The sequence below is a fragment of the Rhinolophus sinicus genome, chromosome 3, assembly GCF_057876585.1.
Source record: "Rhinolophus sinicus isolate RSI-liver-muscle chromosome 3, RSI-T2T, whole genome shotgun sequence".
NCBI lineage: Eukaryota > Metazoa > Chordata > Mammalia > Chiroptera > Rhinolophidae > Rhinolophus > Rhinolophus sinicus.
In genome coordinates this window covers 10,866,375-10,887,753 of record NC_142503.1, presented here as the reverse complement: position 1 = coordinate 10,887,753, position 21,379 = coordinate 10,866,375, and the positions used below count along the sequence as shown (strand labels likewise).

At 41.0% G+C, this 21,379-nt stretch overlaps 1 protein-coding gene across 1 annotated transcript in view; it reads left to right on the top strand.

The window, feature by feature from the left end:
* Positions 1–4,498: 4,498 nt before the first annotated feature.
* Positions 4,499–21,379, top strand: part of MARCHF11 (membrane associated ring-CH-type finger 11) — a 97,676-nt gene continuing 80,795 nt past the window's right edge. The window contains exons 1-2 of the mRNA XM_074329058.2: positions 4,499–5,316; positions 6,529–6,684. Of these exons, the coding sequence (XP_074185159.2) occupies positions 4,786–5,316; positions 6,529–6,684 (687 nt within the window). The 5' untranslated portion in view covers positions 4,499–4,785. The remainder of the gene's footprint in view (positions 5,317–6,528; positions 6,685–21,379) is intronic.

Genomic DNA, 21,379 nt, shown 5'->3' with positions numbered 1-21,379 from the left:
TGATGTGCATGAAAATGCTGTGACTGTCCTTCATTGTCTTGCAGACTGCATTCCCACCTGGGAACTATGGTTTAACCAGCTGCACAGCGCCTTAAACACAGAGGCTGGCTAATAATTACCAGCTTGATTGTCTGAATTATTCATGTATTTGTTCAATAAGTACTGGTTGAGTAACTAGTCTGACTTGCACTCTTCTACTGTGTTTCCCCAAAAATAAGACCTAGCCGGACAATCAGCTCTAATGTGTCTTTCGGAGCAAAATTAATATAAGACCCGGACTTATTTTACTGTAAGACCAGGTCTATAATATAATATATTATAATATAACATAATATAATACCGGGTGTAATATAATATAATACTGAGTATAATATAATATAATGTAATATAATATAATACCGGGTCTTATAATAATTTTTGCTCCAAAACACACATTAGAGCTGATTTTCTGGGGAAATACGGTAGGCACCGGGGACAGAGCAGTGAACAGTCTTTGATGGAGCCAGTGTTCCAGTGGAAGATGTTAGATGAGAAGCAGATAAAATATGCACAATATGTAAACATATGATGTTGATAGTAAAGCGATATGAAAAAGAGTAAAACTGGGCAAGGGTTAGAGTTACAATCAAAGTGGAAGATTCTATTTCAGACGGGAAGGTTAAGGAAAGTCTTTTGGTTGAGGTGTCCCTGGGCAGAGATCTGAAAGAAGTGAGGGAGTGAGCCATGATAACTGGAAGTGTGAAGAGGGAGTGCACTTGGAGAATTCTCATGGAGGTCAGCCTGGTAGGAATGAACAACAGGGAGGGGAGATAGGCTGGAGAGGAGGACATGGAGATGTCTTCACAGATGTATCCAGGAGCTAGACAGAAGACTTAAAGGGTGTGCTAAGATTTTTGATGTTGCATGAAGAGTGATGGGCAGCCATTGGTGGGTACAAAGCAGGAGGGTAACATGAGTGGACTTATATTTGAATAGGATCATTTCAGCTGTTGCAGGGGATGGATTCAAGAGTAAGAAGCACGGTCGCAGGAAGCTATTTTGATAGTCCTGGTACACCATGAGGGTGGTTTCAACTGGGATGCTAGGGGTGTAGGTGAAAAATAGTAATGAAATTTGATGTTTTGAAAGTACCTGAAAGAATTTTTTTGATACACAGCATATATAATATGAAAAATTAAAGTCAAGGATGACTCTAAGGATTTTAGTTTAAGCAACTGGATGAATGAACAACTGGTTTACTGGCATAATGAAGGCTGGGAAATGCGAGCAAGTTTGGGGGTCTGTTTGCCTTTGGACTGGGTTAGTTTGAAATAAGTCTTAGGTATCTAAGTATAGTAGTCAAGGAGATACTGTGTGATACATAAGTCTGGAGTTCAGTGGAGAGGTTAGAATAGGAGATATAATTTGTGGACTTGTCTGCATGTGGCATTGTGTTGTGTGGTGTTGACACCGCTTTAGTCCTGGTGTACAACAAAGCTACATACTGCATTGCGTACTCACAGTACAGATTGTTCTCCGCTGTTCTCTTTAAAAGTGCCCCTCCCACCCACACAACATAACCTGTTACTCTGTTACACAGAGTTCTTCATTTCTTTTCTCTCAGTTATTTGAGGACAACTAAGAATTCTGTGTATTGTACTCAGTGGCCACAAAGACAAATTAGTGCACTGTAAAGGTGTCAACTGAACAATTATGGAGCATCTGGAAGGGCTAAACTTAATAGAATTGGAAAGCAATTCTAAAGAGCTCCCTAGGCTAACTCTCCTTTTGTTTGGAGGACACATCAAGGTCACCATACCTAATCTAGCTTCAAGGTCATTCTGAAACCATTCTGACCTAGTGTACCCTAGATTGTTTTCTAGCTAACAACCCTGAGGTGACTGCAGGGGACACCTCCAGAATGTGGTCACTAGGAAAGACCAAGAATATCTATTAACATCATTAGAGAACTTTTGGGGACATACTTGCCTGAGCCCCTCCCACTTCTCACCTATCCTTGGACTCAACTCTAGAAAGTCCTGATGTTTAAGAGGTTTTGCACCTTCATAAAGAAAAGACCTCTTTTAGTGAAGGGTACATTTTACTGTGTGTGTATGTGGGGGGTGGGTCGGTAGGGGGGTAGACATGAGAATGGAGACTTTTCAAGCATTTGTTGTCATATTTTTCTCTCTCCTCATTTATACAGGTTGAAGTAGGTTGGATGTGCCTTTCAGCATTTGCTCAAATTGACAGAATTGCCTCTCATTCATTTTTTAGTTGGTGGAGGCACATCAGCTGTTGTATGGCTGTCAGTGGCTGTGGGCCCTGAGGTTCTTCCTCTGATGTCTGTATTTCTATCATTTCTTTCACTCGGGTGTCAGCAGCTGACTGTGGTTCATCTTTTCTGTGTCCCGCATTGTTCTCCATTTTTATGGCAGAGGATGAAGTCCAAGTTACAGAGGTGTTTTTCCTTCATCCATCGAAGACTCACTGAGTTAACTGAAGATCATGAACAAGTTCCCGGTTTTCAGGGAGAGATCAACGTTGGCGGTCACAGAAGTTGGGAAATAATGCTTTTATGGGGCTACTCACCATATCCAGGAAAGGTAATTTTTTTTTTTTTTATGCTGGAGCTATTTTTCAGAAACAATCAACTGAGAGGACACAGCTAGCATTGCGGCCATTTCCTCCTTTATCTATGTGACTTTGCTGTCTGAGTCATTCGGCATTGTTTATACAGAAGCCACAGCTTTCATGCTGTCCTTCAAATAATGTACTTTATCACACCTGGTAGAAACTTACTAGTTATAAATTGACTTAGGGGATTTAAAAAAAAAACAATTTAGACACCTTCTAATTCACGAACTTAGGACCAAGGTTTATGATTATCTTAAAACTGTAGCAATATAGAAATTGTGCAATGTCATTTTGACAGGTGAAGACTGTGAATGAAAGCCTATCTACAACCACATTTCTTCAATGTGATAAGTTCCTAGGACATTCAGGGATTATTATTTTAAAAATGTGCTTGCTGCCTGCCACTCTGCTACCAAAAATAAGCTAGTTTGAGGGGCCTAAGTGTTAAGAGGACATTCCTGGGAACCATTTCATCAGGGACCATTTGTGACAGCATACTTGCCTTTTCTTTTACTACTTTCTTTCTCTGCTTTTCTGTCAAAAGAGCTGGGGCATTTATTTTTTAACCAAATATCCTTCTTACTGCCAAAATGTATATTGGAAAAATTAATTTAAGCGGGTAGGTTATCTCAACTATTTCTGAATATCTATTAATGGGAGTCAGTGCCATCAAATATACTTTGTAGTGCAATACTGTTTTAGGAAGCATGAGAGAAGATTGGAAGAAAAAGTCATTCTGTGTTTGAGCTAGAAAATCTGGAGTCAGTGAGCTCCAAAGTTCTTTGTTAGTAGTCTTGTGACCTTGAACACGTTACTTTACCTGTCTTATTCTGGGTTTTCAGCTATGAAATTCAGCCAGACAAGACAGTCCAGTGTGAGTCTGTTGTGTCCTAAAAGGTGAAGTGCTACACTGGTGCAAATCACTACTGATTTGGACAGACACGTTGCAGTACAGCAACGCAATGCTGTCATTTTACACTGGGCTAATTTGGCATCCAGTGCGTGTGCACAGTCTTCTGTCTAGTTCCCTGACGGTAAGGTAGTTTATTTTCAGAAAAGGACTGCGGGGACTGTTGCCCTGGAAGATGAGTCCCAGACAGGTTTTGCAAAGTGGAGTTACGGAGAAACTGGCTCCACGGTGGGTATGACTGAGCTCGCAGGTTGCAGCCCCTTCTAAGGGAGAAGGAGAGGTGTCACTTGAGTCCTTTATACAGTTGGGATGAAAGTGACCACCCGCCACAGAACGTGGCACCAGGTTTCCCTAGGAGGAACCACTCCAGGAAATGATTCAAGGTATTTACAAATAAATCGGGATACTCACTGTAGGAGAGAGGGGCGCGAGTAGGCTAGATGGAGGACATAGGTTCCAGAGACTTCTGTTTTAGCGCTCTGGTGGCTCAGTGAGGGTGCTCTCGAGGGCAAGGGGTAGGAGCAATCGCTGGGCGGCGGCGGTTACCTTCCCCAGGATCCGCGCGCCCTTTCCCGCGCCCCCCGCTCTACCTGCTCCGGCGCGAACAGGGCACCAGCCTCACGCGCCCGCACTCCCACGAGGGTCTCGGGTACACCCATCTCCGCCCCACCCCGCGCAGCACCGCCTAACACCACTCGCCCACCCAGTAACGGTTCCTGGACCCGCAGCCTACGACCCCTCCCCCTGCCCGCTCACGGGAGCCGCAGTGCCGCGTGGTTTGCAAAGGGGTAATCCGCCCCGGAACCGACGTGAGACGCCCCGGGGCGGGGTCCGAGGAGGCGGTTGGGGGATCCCCCCGCCTCCGAATTCTGACCGGTGTTCTTCGCACCTCACGCGCGGTGCGCACCCGCACCCCCTACACCTCCCCTCCCCCAGAACACCCCCTTCGCTCTGCCGCTCCCCCTCCCCCCACCGCGCCGCTCTCACGCGCAGCCGAATTCCGCGCCGCCTCCGTCAGAGCCGAGCCGGCGACTCCGCGGAGCAGCAGCCTTTTCCGCCGCCGCTGCCGCCGGGCCCTCCGCGTCCCCTCCCCGTCCCGCCCCCAGCCCCTGGAGCCCCAGTGCTTCCCCCACCCTTTCCCTCCCTCCCACCCTCCTTCCCTCCCTGTCGCCTCCCTCCCTCCTCCCGCCCCCGCCGTTCTCCCTTCCGCGGCAGCCCCAGCCCGGCCGGACTGGCAGGAGGGCGGCGGCGGCACCACTATGAGCTTTGAGGGCGGCCACAGCGGCAGCCGGCGCCGCGGGGCGGAGAGCCGGGACGCCGAGCCGCCCCCGTCGCCTCCCCCGCCGCCGCTGCCGCCGCCGCCGCCGGGAGAGCCGACCTCGGTCCCCGGGACCCCGAGCTACCTGCCGCCGCCGCCCGCGTCCCCCGAGCGCCCCGCGGGGCCAGACGAGCTGCCGGTGGTCCCGCGGCGCAGGGGCGCGGACGAGCTGCCGCCGCCGCCCCTGCCGCCCGCCGACCAGGAGTTATCGGCGGCTGGTGACTCCCGGGAAGGTCCCAGGCGCCTTCCGGAGGCGGTGGTCGCCGAGGCAGCGGCTGGGAAGGGCGGCCCCGGGGTGCCTGAGGCCGGCGCGGGCGGGGAGGGTGAGCGGCGGGGCACCGGCGACCAGCCCGAGACGCGCTCGGTGTGCAGCAGCCGCAGTAGCAGCAGCAGCGGCGGCGACCAGCGCGCGGGGCACCAGCACCAGCACCACCAGCCCATCTGCAAGATCTGCTTCCAGGGCGCTGAGCAGGTACGGCCCGCAGGACGCAGGGCAGCTGGCAGTGGGCGCGGGTCCGAGACCGCCGGTTCGCGCGCGGCGGCCGACCTTTCAGCACCACGGACAGCGCGCGCCTCCTGCTTGCACCACCGTGTGGCTCGTCTGGTCCCGCCAAGTGAAAGGCGTCTGTCTGGTCTATGTTCGCCTTTCCCTTTCTGTGAAGGCAGATGAAAATGTCCCGCTGGCGAATACAGGCTTTAATTTGATCTGCACTTTTCCCCCTATGTGGTGTTGCAGCTACACATTCCTCAGGTGCTTTAATTATAATGCCACATATATAAATAGTATCTCTTTTATTTCCTAAATGGATTTTGGTTTCTACATAGAAACAGACCTATATCCTTTTTCTACACATGTATCCTGAGGCAGCTCATGTTAGAATACAAACTGGGGTGAGTCATGTCAAAACCAAAAGGGCAACATCTTCCCTTATTGCAAATTTGATCGCTTGATCTCAGTGATGTGAAATGCGTGTTACAGTTTTATGAGAGAAATAGGAATGTACTTTGGCCTTGTGAAAGAAAGGCTGTTTAGGCAACCATGTACTTTATATTTTGTAGAAACACAATTCTAAAATGTGAATTCCATTAGAGCTGCAAACAAACATATGTGAGTAGTCACGGAGACAGCAGGATAATATATCTCTCTATAAAATGTGTGGTCTGAGCAAACATTAGGTTTAATATTTTTAAAAGTAAGGAAATTGCATAAGAATATGCAGGCTTTCAAGAATGTAGTGCCCTTAGTCAATATTTATGATGCTACATTTAGAAAAAAATAAAAGCGTAATGCTATTGCAGGCTACTTTCTGGGATGCCATGCATTTCTTCTTTAGCAATGATTAAGAATAACTGCAGAGGAAATGCATCTGACCATCCACTTAAAAGGTATTAAAGAGATTTAATAGTACAGCTTTCCCCCAAGGGTATTGGGAGCTACATCTTGAAGACATTTTGTATGTTGGTAGAACATATATGTCATAACTCTAAGCAATGTCTTTGAAATAGTTTTAAAACTTTAGTTTCATTCCCATCAGAGGTATAAAAATTTAATTTCATTTTCTAGACTAGATTTTGATACTTGTATCCTTCTGGAAAATGGCTTTGAAAGAAAAGAAAGCAAGTGTTAGATTTTTAAAATAGAAACACAAACATAAATATTCATACTGAACTGTTTTCTTTTCAGGGGGAGCTGTTGAACCCCTGCCGATGTGATGGGTCAGTTCGGTATACACATCAACTCTGCCTGCTAAAGTGGATCAGTGAGAGGGGTTCCTGGACCTGCGAACTCTGCTGTTACAGATACCATGTCATAGCCATTAAAATGAAACAACCTTGCCAGGTAAACATTTGTGATTTTTTTTCCCTGAAATAATTTTACTAAACATAAGTGCACTTGAGTTTAGTTATTACTAGGGATATTTACATATGGTACTTAAAAATATTTCATGCAAATTATGGTAAAACCAAGATTTAGAATTTGTAAAGATGTGCTTTGAAAAATCTGTGACATTTTTATCTGAGAAACTCAAAAGACATTTATTCAAATGGTTTCCTGTATTAATTTGTTTGCTGGTGAAATTATACCCATCTTGTTTCTAAAAGGGCAAGTTGGTAAAATGTCTTATACTCCAGTTAAATCAACTTTATTAATTAGAAATGTTACATGATTTATTTTAGTAATATTTTGTTAATTTAAGCTTTGAAACCCTGGATGGGCTCTATTTATAGAAAACAGATGCAAGTAAGGCAAAACTTCACTAGGATGGAAACTTTGTTTGAACCTATTATTCAAAGAACAATTATGATAATCTAGTTCTAATCTGAACACTTTTTTCATTTAATCAGGCTTTCTTTTTCATAGGAGGATTTTTCAGTTAAATTTTGATTTCTTTCATTCTTTGCTATGGTCAGCTGTGTAGAGATGCAGAAGTATTCCTAACAATTACTCTCAATAATACTACTGAAATTGTATATATTCTTAAACTTATTGTGTATGATCACAGTACCTATAAACCTGCAAATGCCCTTGGAAAAATAGGCTGTTGGTTTTTTTGTCATGGTGCAACTAATTCAGTTCTTTGAAAAGATTAGTGTAATGTGAAATACTAAATACTAAGGAAGACATATTAAACTAAGGCAGAATAATGTGTAATTGACAAGATCTGGTAGTGACATGGGGCTAAAGTTAAGCAGACATAAAAAAGTAGGGATCAAAGCAGACAAAGGAGGTAATGGAAGGAAAAGGAAGAGGCAATTGAAGAGTTAGGAGGCAAGAAAGTCAAAAAATCTAGTGTTCCCTGTTTCCATTTAAATTACCAAAATTTGTTTGCATTGAGCAGTATAAAATAGGTGAAATTATGTTTTCAGAAGGAACCTGGAAACTGAATTGCTACTATGTCAATAATTTTTTTGTAGTTTTTAATTTGTACATCCTTCACATAATTTGCAATTAATTTGCATCTTTGATAGCCACCATTTAAGGCATGATTAATAGGCATGAAATGAAATTATGAATTTTCTCAAGCTGACCTAAGGCTTATAAATAATTTGGAAAGAATAATAACACTGTGAATGAGTGATGGTATCATGCTGAAGACAGGCATAAACCTGACACGCTTTCCCAGGACCTCTAATTGATTGAGCTACTTGGTTATCAACTTATGGATCCATCGTAGTTGTCTTGAAAAGCAGATGGAACCATGTCCAAAGACCAGGATATGAGGAATGCAGTTGAATCTGCAATAACTTTATGAATAGAAATACATGGCCGTGACAAATGGAGAGCTTTGAGGCTCCAGTGAAAAATCCCATGAGAAGTGCTATGGTCACGTGTTCAAGAGCTGAAAGAGAATGCTAAGTATTTCAAAAGCTTTAACTTATGAATACTATATATTAATTCATTTGGGATGATTACTTTTGAAACAAAATAGATGCAGATCCTTGATGTAATTTTAAAATAGAGAAGAGACAAAGGGCTGGGGAAAAATACAATTTACTATTTCTAATCCTATCACAAAATGAATGATTACCACTATGTTTTGCTTCGTTAAAAAAAAAAAAAAGTAATAATTATTTTAACAAAAGCTATTTCCCAAAGTATATATATATTATGACCAAAAAATCAAAACAACCAAAAACCATAAATTAACCCAGTATTAATAATACATTTAAAATTATTCCTTATGACATATGCAAATACCACCATGATCTGTAACCTGATCTATTTATTGCAATGAACTAGAAAATAATGTTTAGAAACAAAGTTGGGCCGGCCTGGTGGCTCAGGTGGTTGGAGCACCGAGCTCCTAACACCAAGATTGCCTGTTAGATTGGGCCAGTGAGCTGCGCCCTCTACAGCTAAGATTGTGAACAGCGGGTCTCCCTGGAGCTGGGCTGCAGTGAGGTGCTGTGAGCTACTGTCAGCGGCCGGCGACCCTTGTGAGTGGCCGGCAGCTGGCAGGAGCTGCTCTGAGCTGCCATGGGCAGCCGACTGAGGACTGGTGACTGACTGCCTCAGTCGGAGGGAGCGCAAGGCTCATAACACCAGCATGGGCCCAGGGAACTGCGTCCTACACAACTTAGACTGAGAAACAGCTTGAACCAGAGGGTGGGGGGAGGGGAGGAGGCAGAAGAAGGGGAAGGGGGGAAAAAAAAAGAAAGTTGATAGGAGTGTGATGATAGCCCAGATCACGCCAGAGAAAATAACTTACCAGGACTACATTATATGTATATAAAGCTCAGTTTTCTTTGTGTGTGTTTTCTTTATTTATTATTGTTTATTTCCCCCCACATATATATTTTTATTGAATTAAATTTATTGGGGTGACATTGGTTATTACATTATATAAGTTTCAAGCTCAGTACTTTCAATGAACAGAAATCAGTTATAAAGTTTCCAAAGTGTGGATTCTTATACCTAGGAGTAGTTTATTGTCAGATAAAGTTTGACTAATTGCCTGACATTTCTGTTCCAGATAACCCATAAACTGAGCTAGTTCCGATATTTGGTTTTATCGCTTGCTGGTTTGAGGCCAGTTAGATTTAGCATTTATCACATCCTTGCGTTATGGCATAGCAGAGATCCATGTCCTCATGGTGCAGGATCAACTCGGAAGCATATTATGGCTTCTCCTTCACTTGTCATATCCCTCTGTCTCAAGTATAGAGCCTGCCCATAGCGTTTAGCAGGTGGTTTCTTGGATGTAAAACAGAACAGAGAATAAATAATAACATTAAGGGAGAACATTTACTGAAGACTTACTCTGTGTCAGACACTGTTCTAAGTGTTTTACATATACTGATATTTAATCTTCATAACAAGCCTATGAGGTAGGGGATATTATCTCTGTTTTACACAAAGGGAAACTGAGGCACAGGAAAATTAAGTAACCTCTGCTGGGTACATATCTAGTAAAAGGCAAAGCCAGGACTCACACTTAGTCTGGCTCTGAGATCCATGGTCTTAGCCACTGTGCCCCATATTGGCAAGTGTTCTTCTCAGCTCCATCATAGCTGCCCTGACATTTTTAGGTCAAGGAGGAACTGGTTTCAGCCTGGGCTCTAAGATGGTCTAAAAAGGCTTTGACTATGTATCACTGTGACACAAACCATCTCCAATATGTAGTGGTTTAAACAATTATCATTTATTATCTCTTAAGGGCCTGGGTTGACTGAGGTTGACCAGGCGATTCTTCCCACGTGTGACCTCATATAGTCTGAAGCTATAATCATCCAGAGGTTTGACTGGATTGAATCATCCAACGTGGCTCACTCGTTTTACTTGTTCTTGGTGCTGGCTATTGGCTGGAAGTTCAGTTGGGGCTCTCAATTGGTGCCTCCGTTCTCTTTCTAGTGACTCGGACATCTCACAACACGATGGTTGCATTCCACGTAAGCGAAAGTTACACACAGATCTCTTTAAGGCCCAGCCTTGGAAGTGACATTTTCATGTCTGCTGCATTTGGTCCTCACCAAGTCCAAATTGGTCAGCAGGCCTTTACCATAATTTTTCTCCCGGGGCTCAGAAATCAAGAAGGTTAAAAAAATGTCTGGGAGGTCGACTGCGTCAGTGGTGCCTGATGCATACCCTCGAGTCCTTTCAGAAGTGATTGTCACTGTCATGTGCCTCCTGGTGCTCAGTGGGATATGGGGACAGAGAAGGGAAGGGCCAGTCAGCCAGGAAGCAAGTGTGTGTGTGTCTGAGGGAATTACAGGCAATGAGTCTGAAAACCTTAATTTTACTTGTTTTTCTCAATGTGATCAGAAATGTTTGAAAGTTTGGGTCTAAACTTCCCCATTTCGTTGTGACGCTCAACACCATGACCCAAAAGAAAACTGATGTATCCTCTCTAACGTCCTTAAACCTTAATTGCTGTATCATTAGCAGTAGGAGTTAATTAAGACATTTGAACTAATTTACACGCATTTTCCTCCTACCTACTTCTGGAATCTATTTTATTGATGAACATATTCAAGATGATGCATTAATGATATTTTAAGGGTAAAAGCCAGTTCTGTTTTGAATCTCATAGTATAGTATAAACCTTGTGAAATGTAAGAACATATACAATCAAATTTATTTTGAAGTGTTGGTGACATTATAAACCAATTAAGCTATATTCAGGTATGTGATTACTTTCAATATTTTGTGAAGAAATATAGATGCTTGAAGAGATAACATTTACTAGATAAAGTATTGTACTGGAAACTTCAAACTTGCTGTAAGAGACGGACTACTCTGCCTAAACATGGAAAAATATAATGTAAGTGGAGGGCAAGAGCTGTATTACCCTGGACAAGTTACTAAACTCTTTGTGCCTCAGGTAACTAATCTTTAAAAGATAATAATAGCACCTGCTTTATCCATTGTGTTGAGGATTAAATACATATATATATGTAAAGAGCTTAGAATAGTACCTGGCACATAGTAGGTGCCATTTTAGTGTTGGCTCTGATTATTATTACATATTCAAACAGATGGGGACCTTTAGTTGCTCAACGCAACAGAGCTCACCAGTCCCTGTTGTTTTCTTCAGTCTCTTGTGACCCAAGTAAAGTTAATGACGCCTCTTTTCATACCATTCTTTATCCCTGGATTTTTATTCCCTTTTTCTGGGAGATTCCCATCTCAGTTTCTGACCAAATTTGGTACCATAAATAATGAATGAGTCAGCATTTTAAAAGTCAGGTGTAATGAAAGTAGTGATCTCTGAACGTTACTCTCCAGATGCTCCTCCCCGTGGGTTGGAGATCACAACTGGAGTTAGGAGATGTTTTTGTAGGTGGCCACGTACAAGGCAGTGCTCTTCAGCTTCCTCAAGCTGCCATTGTTTGCTTGTCCTTTGTTTGGCAGGAGGTGGGGAAGCCCCAGAGATCCATGGGGGCAGTCACAAAGGGGCAGAGGCAGGTGGCCAAACATTGCTCATGAGCAGTGGCGTCCATCACGCTTCTCTCCTCCTCCTTCACTACTCAGAGCACCAGACGAAAGGACTGGAAAGGGACTTGCCTGGGATGGGATTGAGACTTGCATGTAGGCCATATACACTTTGCAGATATTAGGCCCTTGGCCAATTTTACAGCCTGTAACATTTTTATTAGGCTTCTTACTGCTTTTTCCTTTCAACACTTAGAATGTGCTGTCAGCAGCAGGTGCTCTCATAGCAGTAAGAATGACTGGAGAGTCTCTTAGGAAGGAGAATGGTTTGAGAGTATTTTTATTTTTATCCCTATTCTTAAAACCTTGGGTTTCATCATGACAGTTTTGAATTAGAGGGGAAGTTGGCACAAGGTAGGTTCATTTTGGCAAATGTTCTAAGGTGTATTTGTAAAGTCTTTATAGAACTTTAATTAACTTCTTGAGGACTCTGTAGTCATTATTTTCTTAAAAGGGGCTCTGCCACGAAAGGGGTATTTTCACCTTCAGAAGTGATGAAGTCATTCTCATCAGAACTGATGCACTAGGAGAAGCTGACAAATTATCATTGAAAATTGACTGATTTGAAAATGTATTAAGAGAACATCAGAGCATGTATGTTATCAGCATTGCATGCTGTCATCTGAAATACTTGAAGGCATTTGCATTTTATGGATTACATGTCTGCATTCATACAACCTGGTGACATGGTAAGCCACCAGTTTACTTTTTCTGTTGCTAACATTCTCTGTAGGTTTAATAGCAAATGACCAGCTGAAGGGAAGCTTTTCCTTACCTTGCCTGAATAACTGAGAAACAATGTTAGAATGTAGTATTTAAATACATATACTAGCATATTTTATAGATAATTAAAAATGTCAAAATAAAGAACACATACAAGGCAGTTTGCGCGCCTTTGAAATAATTTTTGTTTCATTTGCTTACTAATTCTCAAAACCCATGAATCTTCATTTTACTCACTAGAACAGACGAATGACTCTCTACTGAATAAAATATGTAAATTACACTCTACTACTCATAGCCATCTTATCTGATTTACTGTATGGGCCACGTGATTTTACAATTTATCTCAAAGAGAAATGGTTCTGAGATGGTTGTAAAAAGAGATGGAGGCCGTTTAGGGAATTGTGTGCTGGTGTTTGCTTTTACCCTTTCTGGAAAGAGGACTGGGGGCAAAGTTCCATGGATAATACCCTCCAGTACTTTCTTCTCCACATGTATCTGCTCTTCTACATTCTTCCAGCTCTTTTTAAGCGTACTTCCTTCTTGACACCTTTCTCTTTGCTCTTTTAAGTCTTCCCCACTCAGCTACCTGTAGAAGAAACAAAATCCCTTCCTGGGTGGATCTGGGCAGACCTATTGACCAAACAAATCAAGGGGGCAGATTGATTGACAGCCATTGAGTAGCGGAACCTTGTTATGGCTCCAAAATATATCTTCACTTGATAACATTTATCTTGTTACTTAAATTGGAGGTCAGCAAATCTTTTCTGTAGTTAGATAGTAAATACTGTAGGCTTTGAGGGTCCCATCCTGACTACTGTTCCGGCAGGAAAGCAGTCAGAGACACTGCACAGATAAATGGGTATGGTTGTAGTCCAGTAACACCTTACTGGTAGACCTGAAATTTAAATTAGACATAACCGTCATGTGTCAGGAAGTAGTATTCTTCTGTTGATTCCCTCCTCCCCTAACCATTTAAAATTTAAAAACTCATTGCTGACCCAAAAACAGGTGGTGAGCTGGATTTGGTGGTAGTTTACCAACCCCTGATTTAAAGAAATGGCATATTAACACGGACTTAGGTGTTTTCTGACCTGAGAAGATTAAATGGGTGAAGTGTTTTAAAATTTTTATGTTTCTTTGTAATTTTGAGTGAAATCATCATAAACTTTTATCATTTAGGAAATGGTGGTATTGTAGCTCCATAACAAAATACTGTTAACTTCTTAATATTAAATATTAAAACCATTGTTTCTTCTAAACAGTTTCTTGGTTGTATCAGACTGCAGTCCTAAATTTCCAGGAGTAGTTTTAGTTAAGGCAGAAGCAGAAGGCAGGGACATCTCAATAAGCCCTCGGTGTCCCTGGGACAGGCCACCATCTCTCATCTTAGTGAGTTTTGGAACACACTTAGATCCATCCTGAAAACAGGTTCTCCCAAGCTCTCTGCTGCCCTTCAGGTGTGCTTTCCCCTTTCCAGTGTATCGCAGTGATATTGTTTTAGTTTTCTTGGGGTTTCCGGGTTTGTCTTCTAGGAGGATAAGCATAGTAGTGGTGAGTGGGACAAATTTTAGAATAAATTATGTAACACAGATCAGTATAGCTTGAGATTCACTGTCATGGTCACTTTGTAGGCATCCAGGGAACATGTGTGGTATGAATGAATGAATGAATGAATGAATGAACGAACGAGTATTTTAGTACGGTAGACAGAATCATGGGGGTCATGTGCATATTTCTGCAGTGAGAAAATGACTTAAGGAAATCAGGCTGCGTTCATTGCTCATACATTAGCCATCTCCTGGCGGTCAACTTTCAACTTGCTCTTAAATTGATCTTCTAATAATCCTATTCTGATTCTGCCTGGGCCAATATATCCAATTCTTAGGCCATAGGAAAAAGCCTTAAGAGTGGGATCTATTTTTAAAAATCTAGAATAAAAAGTTTTCCAGTGAGAGATATCTACTCGTTTCAAAAAATAAAATGTCATGAAAAATGACTCTGCATGTGAAATTACCCATGTGTGACTCACTTGCTTTCTTGAGGTTGTCACTGGTTGAAGGATTTCATCTAGTGTTTGTTCAGAGTATTCAAATAATTCGTTGGACATTTTACTGTATGATCATAGGCATAGATGAGCTGCTAAGAATGTCTACTGGGTATAATGTTTTTTCTTTTTTTTTTGGTGTGAAATCTGCCACCTGGCTGAAAACAAGGTGACGTGGGTTTTTTTTTCTTTTTTGATGCGTGCTGTGTCCCGTTGTAACATAACTTCAATAATGATTTTCCACTTGTGAATACAATACTCAAGCACAGGGAGATGGAGCAAGAGAACAGACCATTTCCTCCTTGCTCCTTTCCTGCTCTGCCTGGTGTGTGGCTTTGCTGTGATGTGGCTGATGTTTGCTAAAGAGATTGCGACAAAGGAAACTCGGCTTCCTTCTATTTTCGGACCTTCTAAGGGTAGAGTGGGACGACTCTGAGAGCAAAGCGGGAGTGCTTCCGACCCTTCTGCGCGGCAGGGCGTGGACTGATGAGGAGATAATCGTCTGCAATTACAAGTAAATGGATGGCAGACAGTGAGGACTCAGCCAAGAAAAACTGCGTGTGGCCTGTGCTTTCCGTATCCTTGGATATTTGACAGAGTCTTCCCTGTGAGCATAACTCATCATTCAACAGCTGTTCTGGGTGATTTAGCCAAACGAAGCCCCACATACGTAGAGGTGGACAAGAAGCAGTCGCATGGGAAGGTGTGAGAAAACCTGGAAGCATTACTTTCTGGACAAAGTCAGAGAGAACTTACTGAGGAGATGTTTCTTATTCCATCCTTCCTTTAGGTGTGGTGCACTCTGAAAACGACCGCCTCACAACCTGATCTCGCCAGTTTTCATCTCTTTGAAATAGTTCATTTTGACTGCTGACACCTGGGCAGTGTGTCCTTATTGGAGCAATAGATTTCAATTCCTTAATAGGCCTTTTAGTTTTGTTTCTCATTTTGGTATGCTAATTATGTGCAACTGGTCAAGGCCTAATTTGGGCATAGGGGGCCCTCCCCATATGCATCTAACTCTTATTTCAGGAACCTCCTGGGCGCTCCTTTGTTATATATATGGATTTGCAGTTGTGCCATGACTCTGAGTTACAGAATAGTTCAAATAAACCAGGAACTATTTCAGGAAATTTACACGCCTTGGTTTGTTCAGCCTGTATTAAAAAAAAGTTGTTAAGAAGGTTAATATCTCTCACAAATATCAGGGGATTTCACTTATATTCTTGTGGAAAAATACTCCAGAAACCACAGGAAATGCTTTTGCTCTTTTCTCTCCCCTTCACTCCCTCCCCTGCATTAACTTCTTTTCTATGTTACATTTGTAGAATTTTAATATAAATATGTATGTAAGTGGCCAATGCATTAACTTAAAGGAAAAAAAAATAAAGAAAATAAAAAGCTTATGGTAGAGTAGAAAAGAGCACAGGATTTGCCAGGCATATATTGAGCATTTAGTAAATCTTTGTTTTATCCTCCTTTGTTCTCATTCTTCCTTTTCTTGACAACATCTCACCCTTACTGTTTTAGTGGGGGCAAGTAGATGGGAGCTTTCCAGGGGAACCTCCAGTCCTTTGGAGAAAGACACAATACATAGGAGTGACAGCCCTTGCCCACATTCTGTTCTCTAGGATCCAGCATGACCAAGCTCAAACCTGGAAGTTGGAAGAAAAACTTGAATGCAATACCACCTTTCAGTCCCTCCCAAACTGTCTTTATCTTTCATGGCAGACTCTCTGTCGTAGTGCCATGGCTTCTATTAAAGTCATTTGCAGATCTAGATAAGACTTTTCAGCAGTTTGAGAAGTAGTAGTAAGACGTGGAAAAATGCCAAGCCAACAAGTTTAGAACTAACTGTACCCAAATTTATTGGATAGTTTTGGGTGATGCATGGTTCTTAGACTCTGTGGGAAAGACACTGACATTGCTCAAACAGGGTGCTTGATAGGACACGTAAGGATAGGTGGTGAATCTCCTTACTTCCTGTCTGCCCCTTCTCTCTGGTCTGCACCCTACTAAGACTGAAGGTAATATCTGTTACAGAAAAGAAAATATGACATAGAAATATGTGACTTTCATTTTGGACACGATTAAGCTCTCCTACAGTAAACTTTAGGGAAAATAAATACCAACCATTCCTTGAATTGCCTGTGGGGAAAATTTCAATGCCAAGTAATGAGAACTGCATGGAGATGATTAATAGAACAGGGCATAGCGATAAATTAATGTGCTTATTTTTGGTCTAGAAGATGATTTTACTCATGGCAAGAGGTAGCCTCAAAATGTCTCATCTTTGTTTTTTCTGCTATGAATTATATAATCAATACTTTCTTACTGGTTATTTTTTTAAAAATTCATTCAACAAATTAACCACTATCCTGTAGCAGACACTGTTCCAGAGTTTGTTAGAATAGATAACACCTCTGCTTCTAAATTTTAATTTTTCATGGTGAGGGACAGATCACATGTAAGCAAATAAATTTAAAAAACAACAACCCGAGTAATTATAGATTATGTTAATAACTCTAGTGGAAAAACACTGGGTGATTAAAAAAGGACATGCTAGAATGAACCATGTGCTACTGGATTAGAGTTGGAAACAAGTATAAACTCATGTTTTGCTTACTATAGATACAAATGGTTACATATAGAAATGTTTATAGATATGTGCTTTGCATGGGTTAGTATACACAGAACCATTTCCTGGCCCTGTCTGTTGAGATGTCTTTATAGTGTCACCCCTGTAATACTAAGCTCACCTAGCACCAGATCTTGATTTCCAGTACTATTCCCCAATAAAAGGAACCAGTCCAAGACAAGATGCTATTCTTATACAAGATGAGACTGCAGTATCTTGTAGCTGGAAAGTAAAGAAGTGCTCAGAAAACACAAGGATGGAGGCATAGCATGGATGTTAGCAATATGCAGACCACGGTCCAAATTTCAGCTCAGCCATATACTAAGTAAGCTAGGTGGCCAACAGTGATGCCACATGTGTTAATTCCTTAATGTAGTTTGGAAGGTTAAATCAAGTAACATTTTCAAAGTTCTTGGCATGGGATTGTTTTGTGTGTTTTTTGTGGGTGTGTTTTTAAAATCATCCCAGTTTTTGTTTTTTGTTTTTTAAACTTTTATTTATTTAAGTGTGTGTTTCCAGGACTGATTAGCTCGAAGTCAAGTAGTTGTTTCAATCTAGTTGTGGAGGGTGCAGCTCACAGTGGCCCATGTGGGGATCGAACCGGCCACGTTGTTGTTCAGAGCACCGCGCTCTAACCAACTGAGCTAACCAGCCACCCTGATGGTGTTTAATTAATACCTGACTCCTAACCTTGTTAGAACAAGAGTTGTACCATATACAGTTCTGCCAGATTTTGCAATTGTTGTTTATTGATTTATTTATTCATCCATTTAATAATACAGAAAGTATTTATTAATTGCTCACTAGGTGCCAGACACTGTTCTAGAGACTGGGGATGAACACAACAGTGAACAAAAGAAATAAAATCCCAATAAATAAATATACTGGAAAAAAAAAAGAAATAAAATTCTTGCCCTCGGGGGGCATACATTCCAGAGAGAAAGGCTGACAATATACAAGTGACTATTTCAAGTATAGTAATCCCCCCTTCTCTGCATTTTCGCTTTTCACTGTTTCAGTTGACCTATGGTCAACCATGGTCTGAAAATATTAAATGGAAAATTCCAGAAATAAAAATTTCATGAGTTTAAATTCTGAGTAGGGTGATGAAATCTCCTCCAGCCGTCCAGCTCCATCCGCCCAGGACATGAATCATCCCTTCGTCCAGGGTCCCACGCTGCGTATGCAACCACTCAGTCACTTAGTGGCCATCTTGGTTATTAGATAGGCTATGAGAGAGAGCGAGCGGGACAGCACAGTCACATAATTTTTATTACAGTATATTGTTATAATTGTTATATTTTACTGTTAGTTGTAATCTCTTGCTGTGCCTAATTTATAAACTAAACTTTATCATAGGTATGTATGTATAGGAAAACACATTGTGTGTGTGTGTGTATATATATATGGTGTGGTACTATGCACATTTTAGTCACCCACTGTGGAGTCATGGAATGTATCCCCTGCAGATAAGGAGGGACTACTGTAAAAGAATTAGGAAATTAATTTGTGGTAAGTGCTAAGGAAAAAATATTGGGCAAAGGAGGAGGACAGGAAATGTTGAGAGGGGTGGTTAAATTTTTAGATAGGGTGGTTAGGAAAGGCTGCCAATCCATTATCTTTGACTTTGACAGAAATCTTCCGTAGATGGCTTTCTAGAAATAAGGCATGCTAGTGAATGTTTGCCATAATTAATTTTCCTACTGAGGTTTTGTTCATTCCATTCTGAGGTTTAGTTTTCCATGAGTGAACTGGAGAGGTCAGTATTTACAGCCTATAGTTTTATAACTTGCATCAATATATTAAAAACCTTTAGAGTGGACCAATTTCCTTGATCTATATGTATATGTATATCCTGGATATTATGGGGAATATTCAAGACATTGGTTTTAAGAGCAAGAAAAAAAGTACAATCAGACAGATATTAAGAGAAAAAGAATAGTGAAAAATGTATTTTAGATTCTAAGGATCACAGATGGTCAATTTGCTCTTTCTGAGTTACTTAAAATATTTATGATGCCACATTCACTGTTCAATCTACAGAGTTATCAAAGGGTTAGGATCTTAAATAAAAGCCATATATGAGAAATTTGGCCAATTTGGATTATAATTATATATTGATTCTATAAACACAGTGATACTAACACAAGTAAAAAACTAACATTGGGCTTGTTTTTTTCATGGATAAGTACATTTTTTTTTTTTTTCTGTTGAAAAACACGTTTTCTGAGATGGATTGTTTTGAAGCGAAGCTCTGTCATCTTATGGAATGTCATCTTGGCTTTTTGGAGAATGAATGTTTGAAGCTGTAATTTTCAAGGTAATATAATTGGGAGACATTGAAGTGGCTTGTACATGACGTGGCCACTATGAAAGTCTTATAATGACACAAAGAAGGGAAATGACTTTGTGTGTTGTTCATGGAGTTACAGAAATTGATATTTGGGCTTCCAAAATCCATTTGAAGTAAATGCCTTCCATGAATCAGTGCAACTGGATGCTGGGCAGCCCATCTTTTTTGAATCGCCATCATTGACAGAGAATATGAATATAAAATAGTTTTGAAGGGTGAAGACTCTTTCCTCCTCTTCAGGAAACTTTCAATAATACGGAGACATTTTGCTTGAGCTTATGGTACTTAGCCAATGAAAATGGGATAATCAGTTCTCAAAATTTGATGGGAAATTTCATCTGTAACTTAAAACCCTTAGCTTTCAAAGGCCATAAGCATACGTGGGTTATTAAGAATCTTTTCATTTAGGAGAAAAGTGATGGTCATGGGGAGTGAGATGTTATATTGATGAACACATGCCAGAAGGAAGGTAGATTATTCTTAGAGTAAGTGTCCTCCCTGCAGCCCTTGTGATGGGTTTCCTGTGTTTGCCTGATTGCCTCAGTAGCAGACTCAGTTAGATTAACTGTCAGAAGTTTAAAACCTTTCCAAAGTAGTAGCAGCAGCTCTTGAGCAAGCATCCCAGGGTTGGCATCTCTTTCCCCATTAGATGTCAGAAGAGCTTCGCTATGCAACTCTGCCCTCTAGTGTTTTCTGTTAACTAGAGTCCTGTTGAAATTTGACCAGTGGTATACAGAATTCCACTATTTTGAGATAGGTCTACATATTTTTTCCATTTTGTTTGAAAATAAATTTGGCCCAGGTTCCATTTACTTAAAAGGCTTTGACATCTGTTATTGTTCACCTAATTTGTTTCAAACAGGGTGCTTGTTTTTCTATCTGATTAATTTTTTGATTAAATCACACATTTTCTGTTTCTTTATTGCACTAAATAGTTTAAGAAAATAAAGCATGTGAATGCAAGTAGAATGTTAAATCCATTTAAAGTTATTTTAGGGAGTGCATTCAAATTTTGATTGCCCATTGACTATCTGGTCCAACAAGTTTTAAATAGAAGATAATTATAACATCGATTTCTGCTAAAATATTTCTGCCAAAATATTTATAATATATTGATGATCAAGTATTTTAGATGTTTTTGTCAAACAAAAAAAAATCCCTTATTTGAAGTCATGTACCTAAAACTGTACTATTGAGCAAATATTAGGACAGTTTTATTATTTGAAAGAGAAAGTGATTGCATTTTGGCTTCTTTTGTTTGGCTTTAGTTTTTTCAAAGAGGGCCCTTCATTTTGCTTAGGACACCATTTTTAAAGAGAATTGGATGGGAAGCAGTTTTCACAATGTCATACTTGTGAACTGTGTTTGAAAATGAGGTTTTTAATTACTACTGATTGTTTTACTAATGGCAAGCCATCCTGCTTGAGGGAGAAAATTGAAGTTCTTAGTTAACCACTAGAGGAACCTAAATTAAGTAGTTCCTAAATTAAGTATTGAGGCACCGGACATCTCATGGGTGTGTCGTTGGTGGGAGGAATTATGGAGAACAATCAGTCCAGCTGGTTGTGAATCCACAGGAAAAGCCTTGGAAAGAACTGGGAATAGCAAAGAAATAGAGGAAGCAGCAAGGAGAGGTAAATACAATTTTTCTAAATGGACAATGCAATTTTATTTCAGAGGGTCAAGGCATTTCAAGAACACTAATAGTAGGTGTTAAATTATTTGTCTGCAAGCACATGCATACCCTTTCCAGATCAATGAGGCCACCATTAGCTTGGTTTGATGCACAGAAAATACGACCCATTAGTGAAAATAAACATTGTGTAAGTAACTCAGAGAG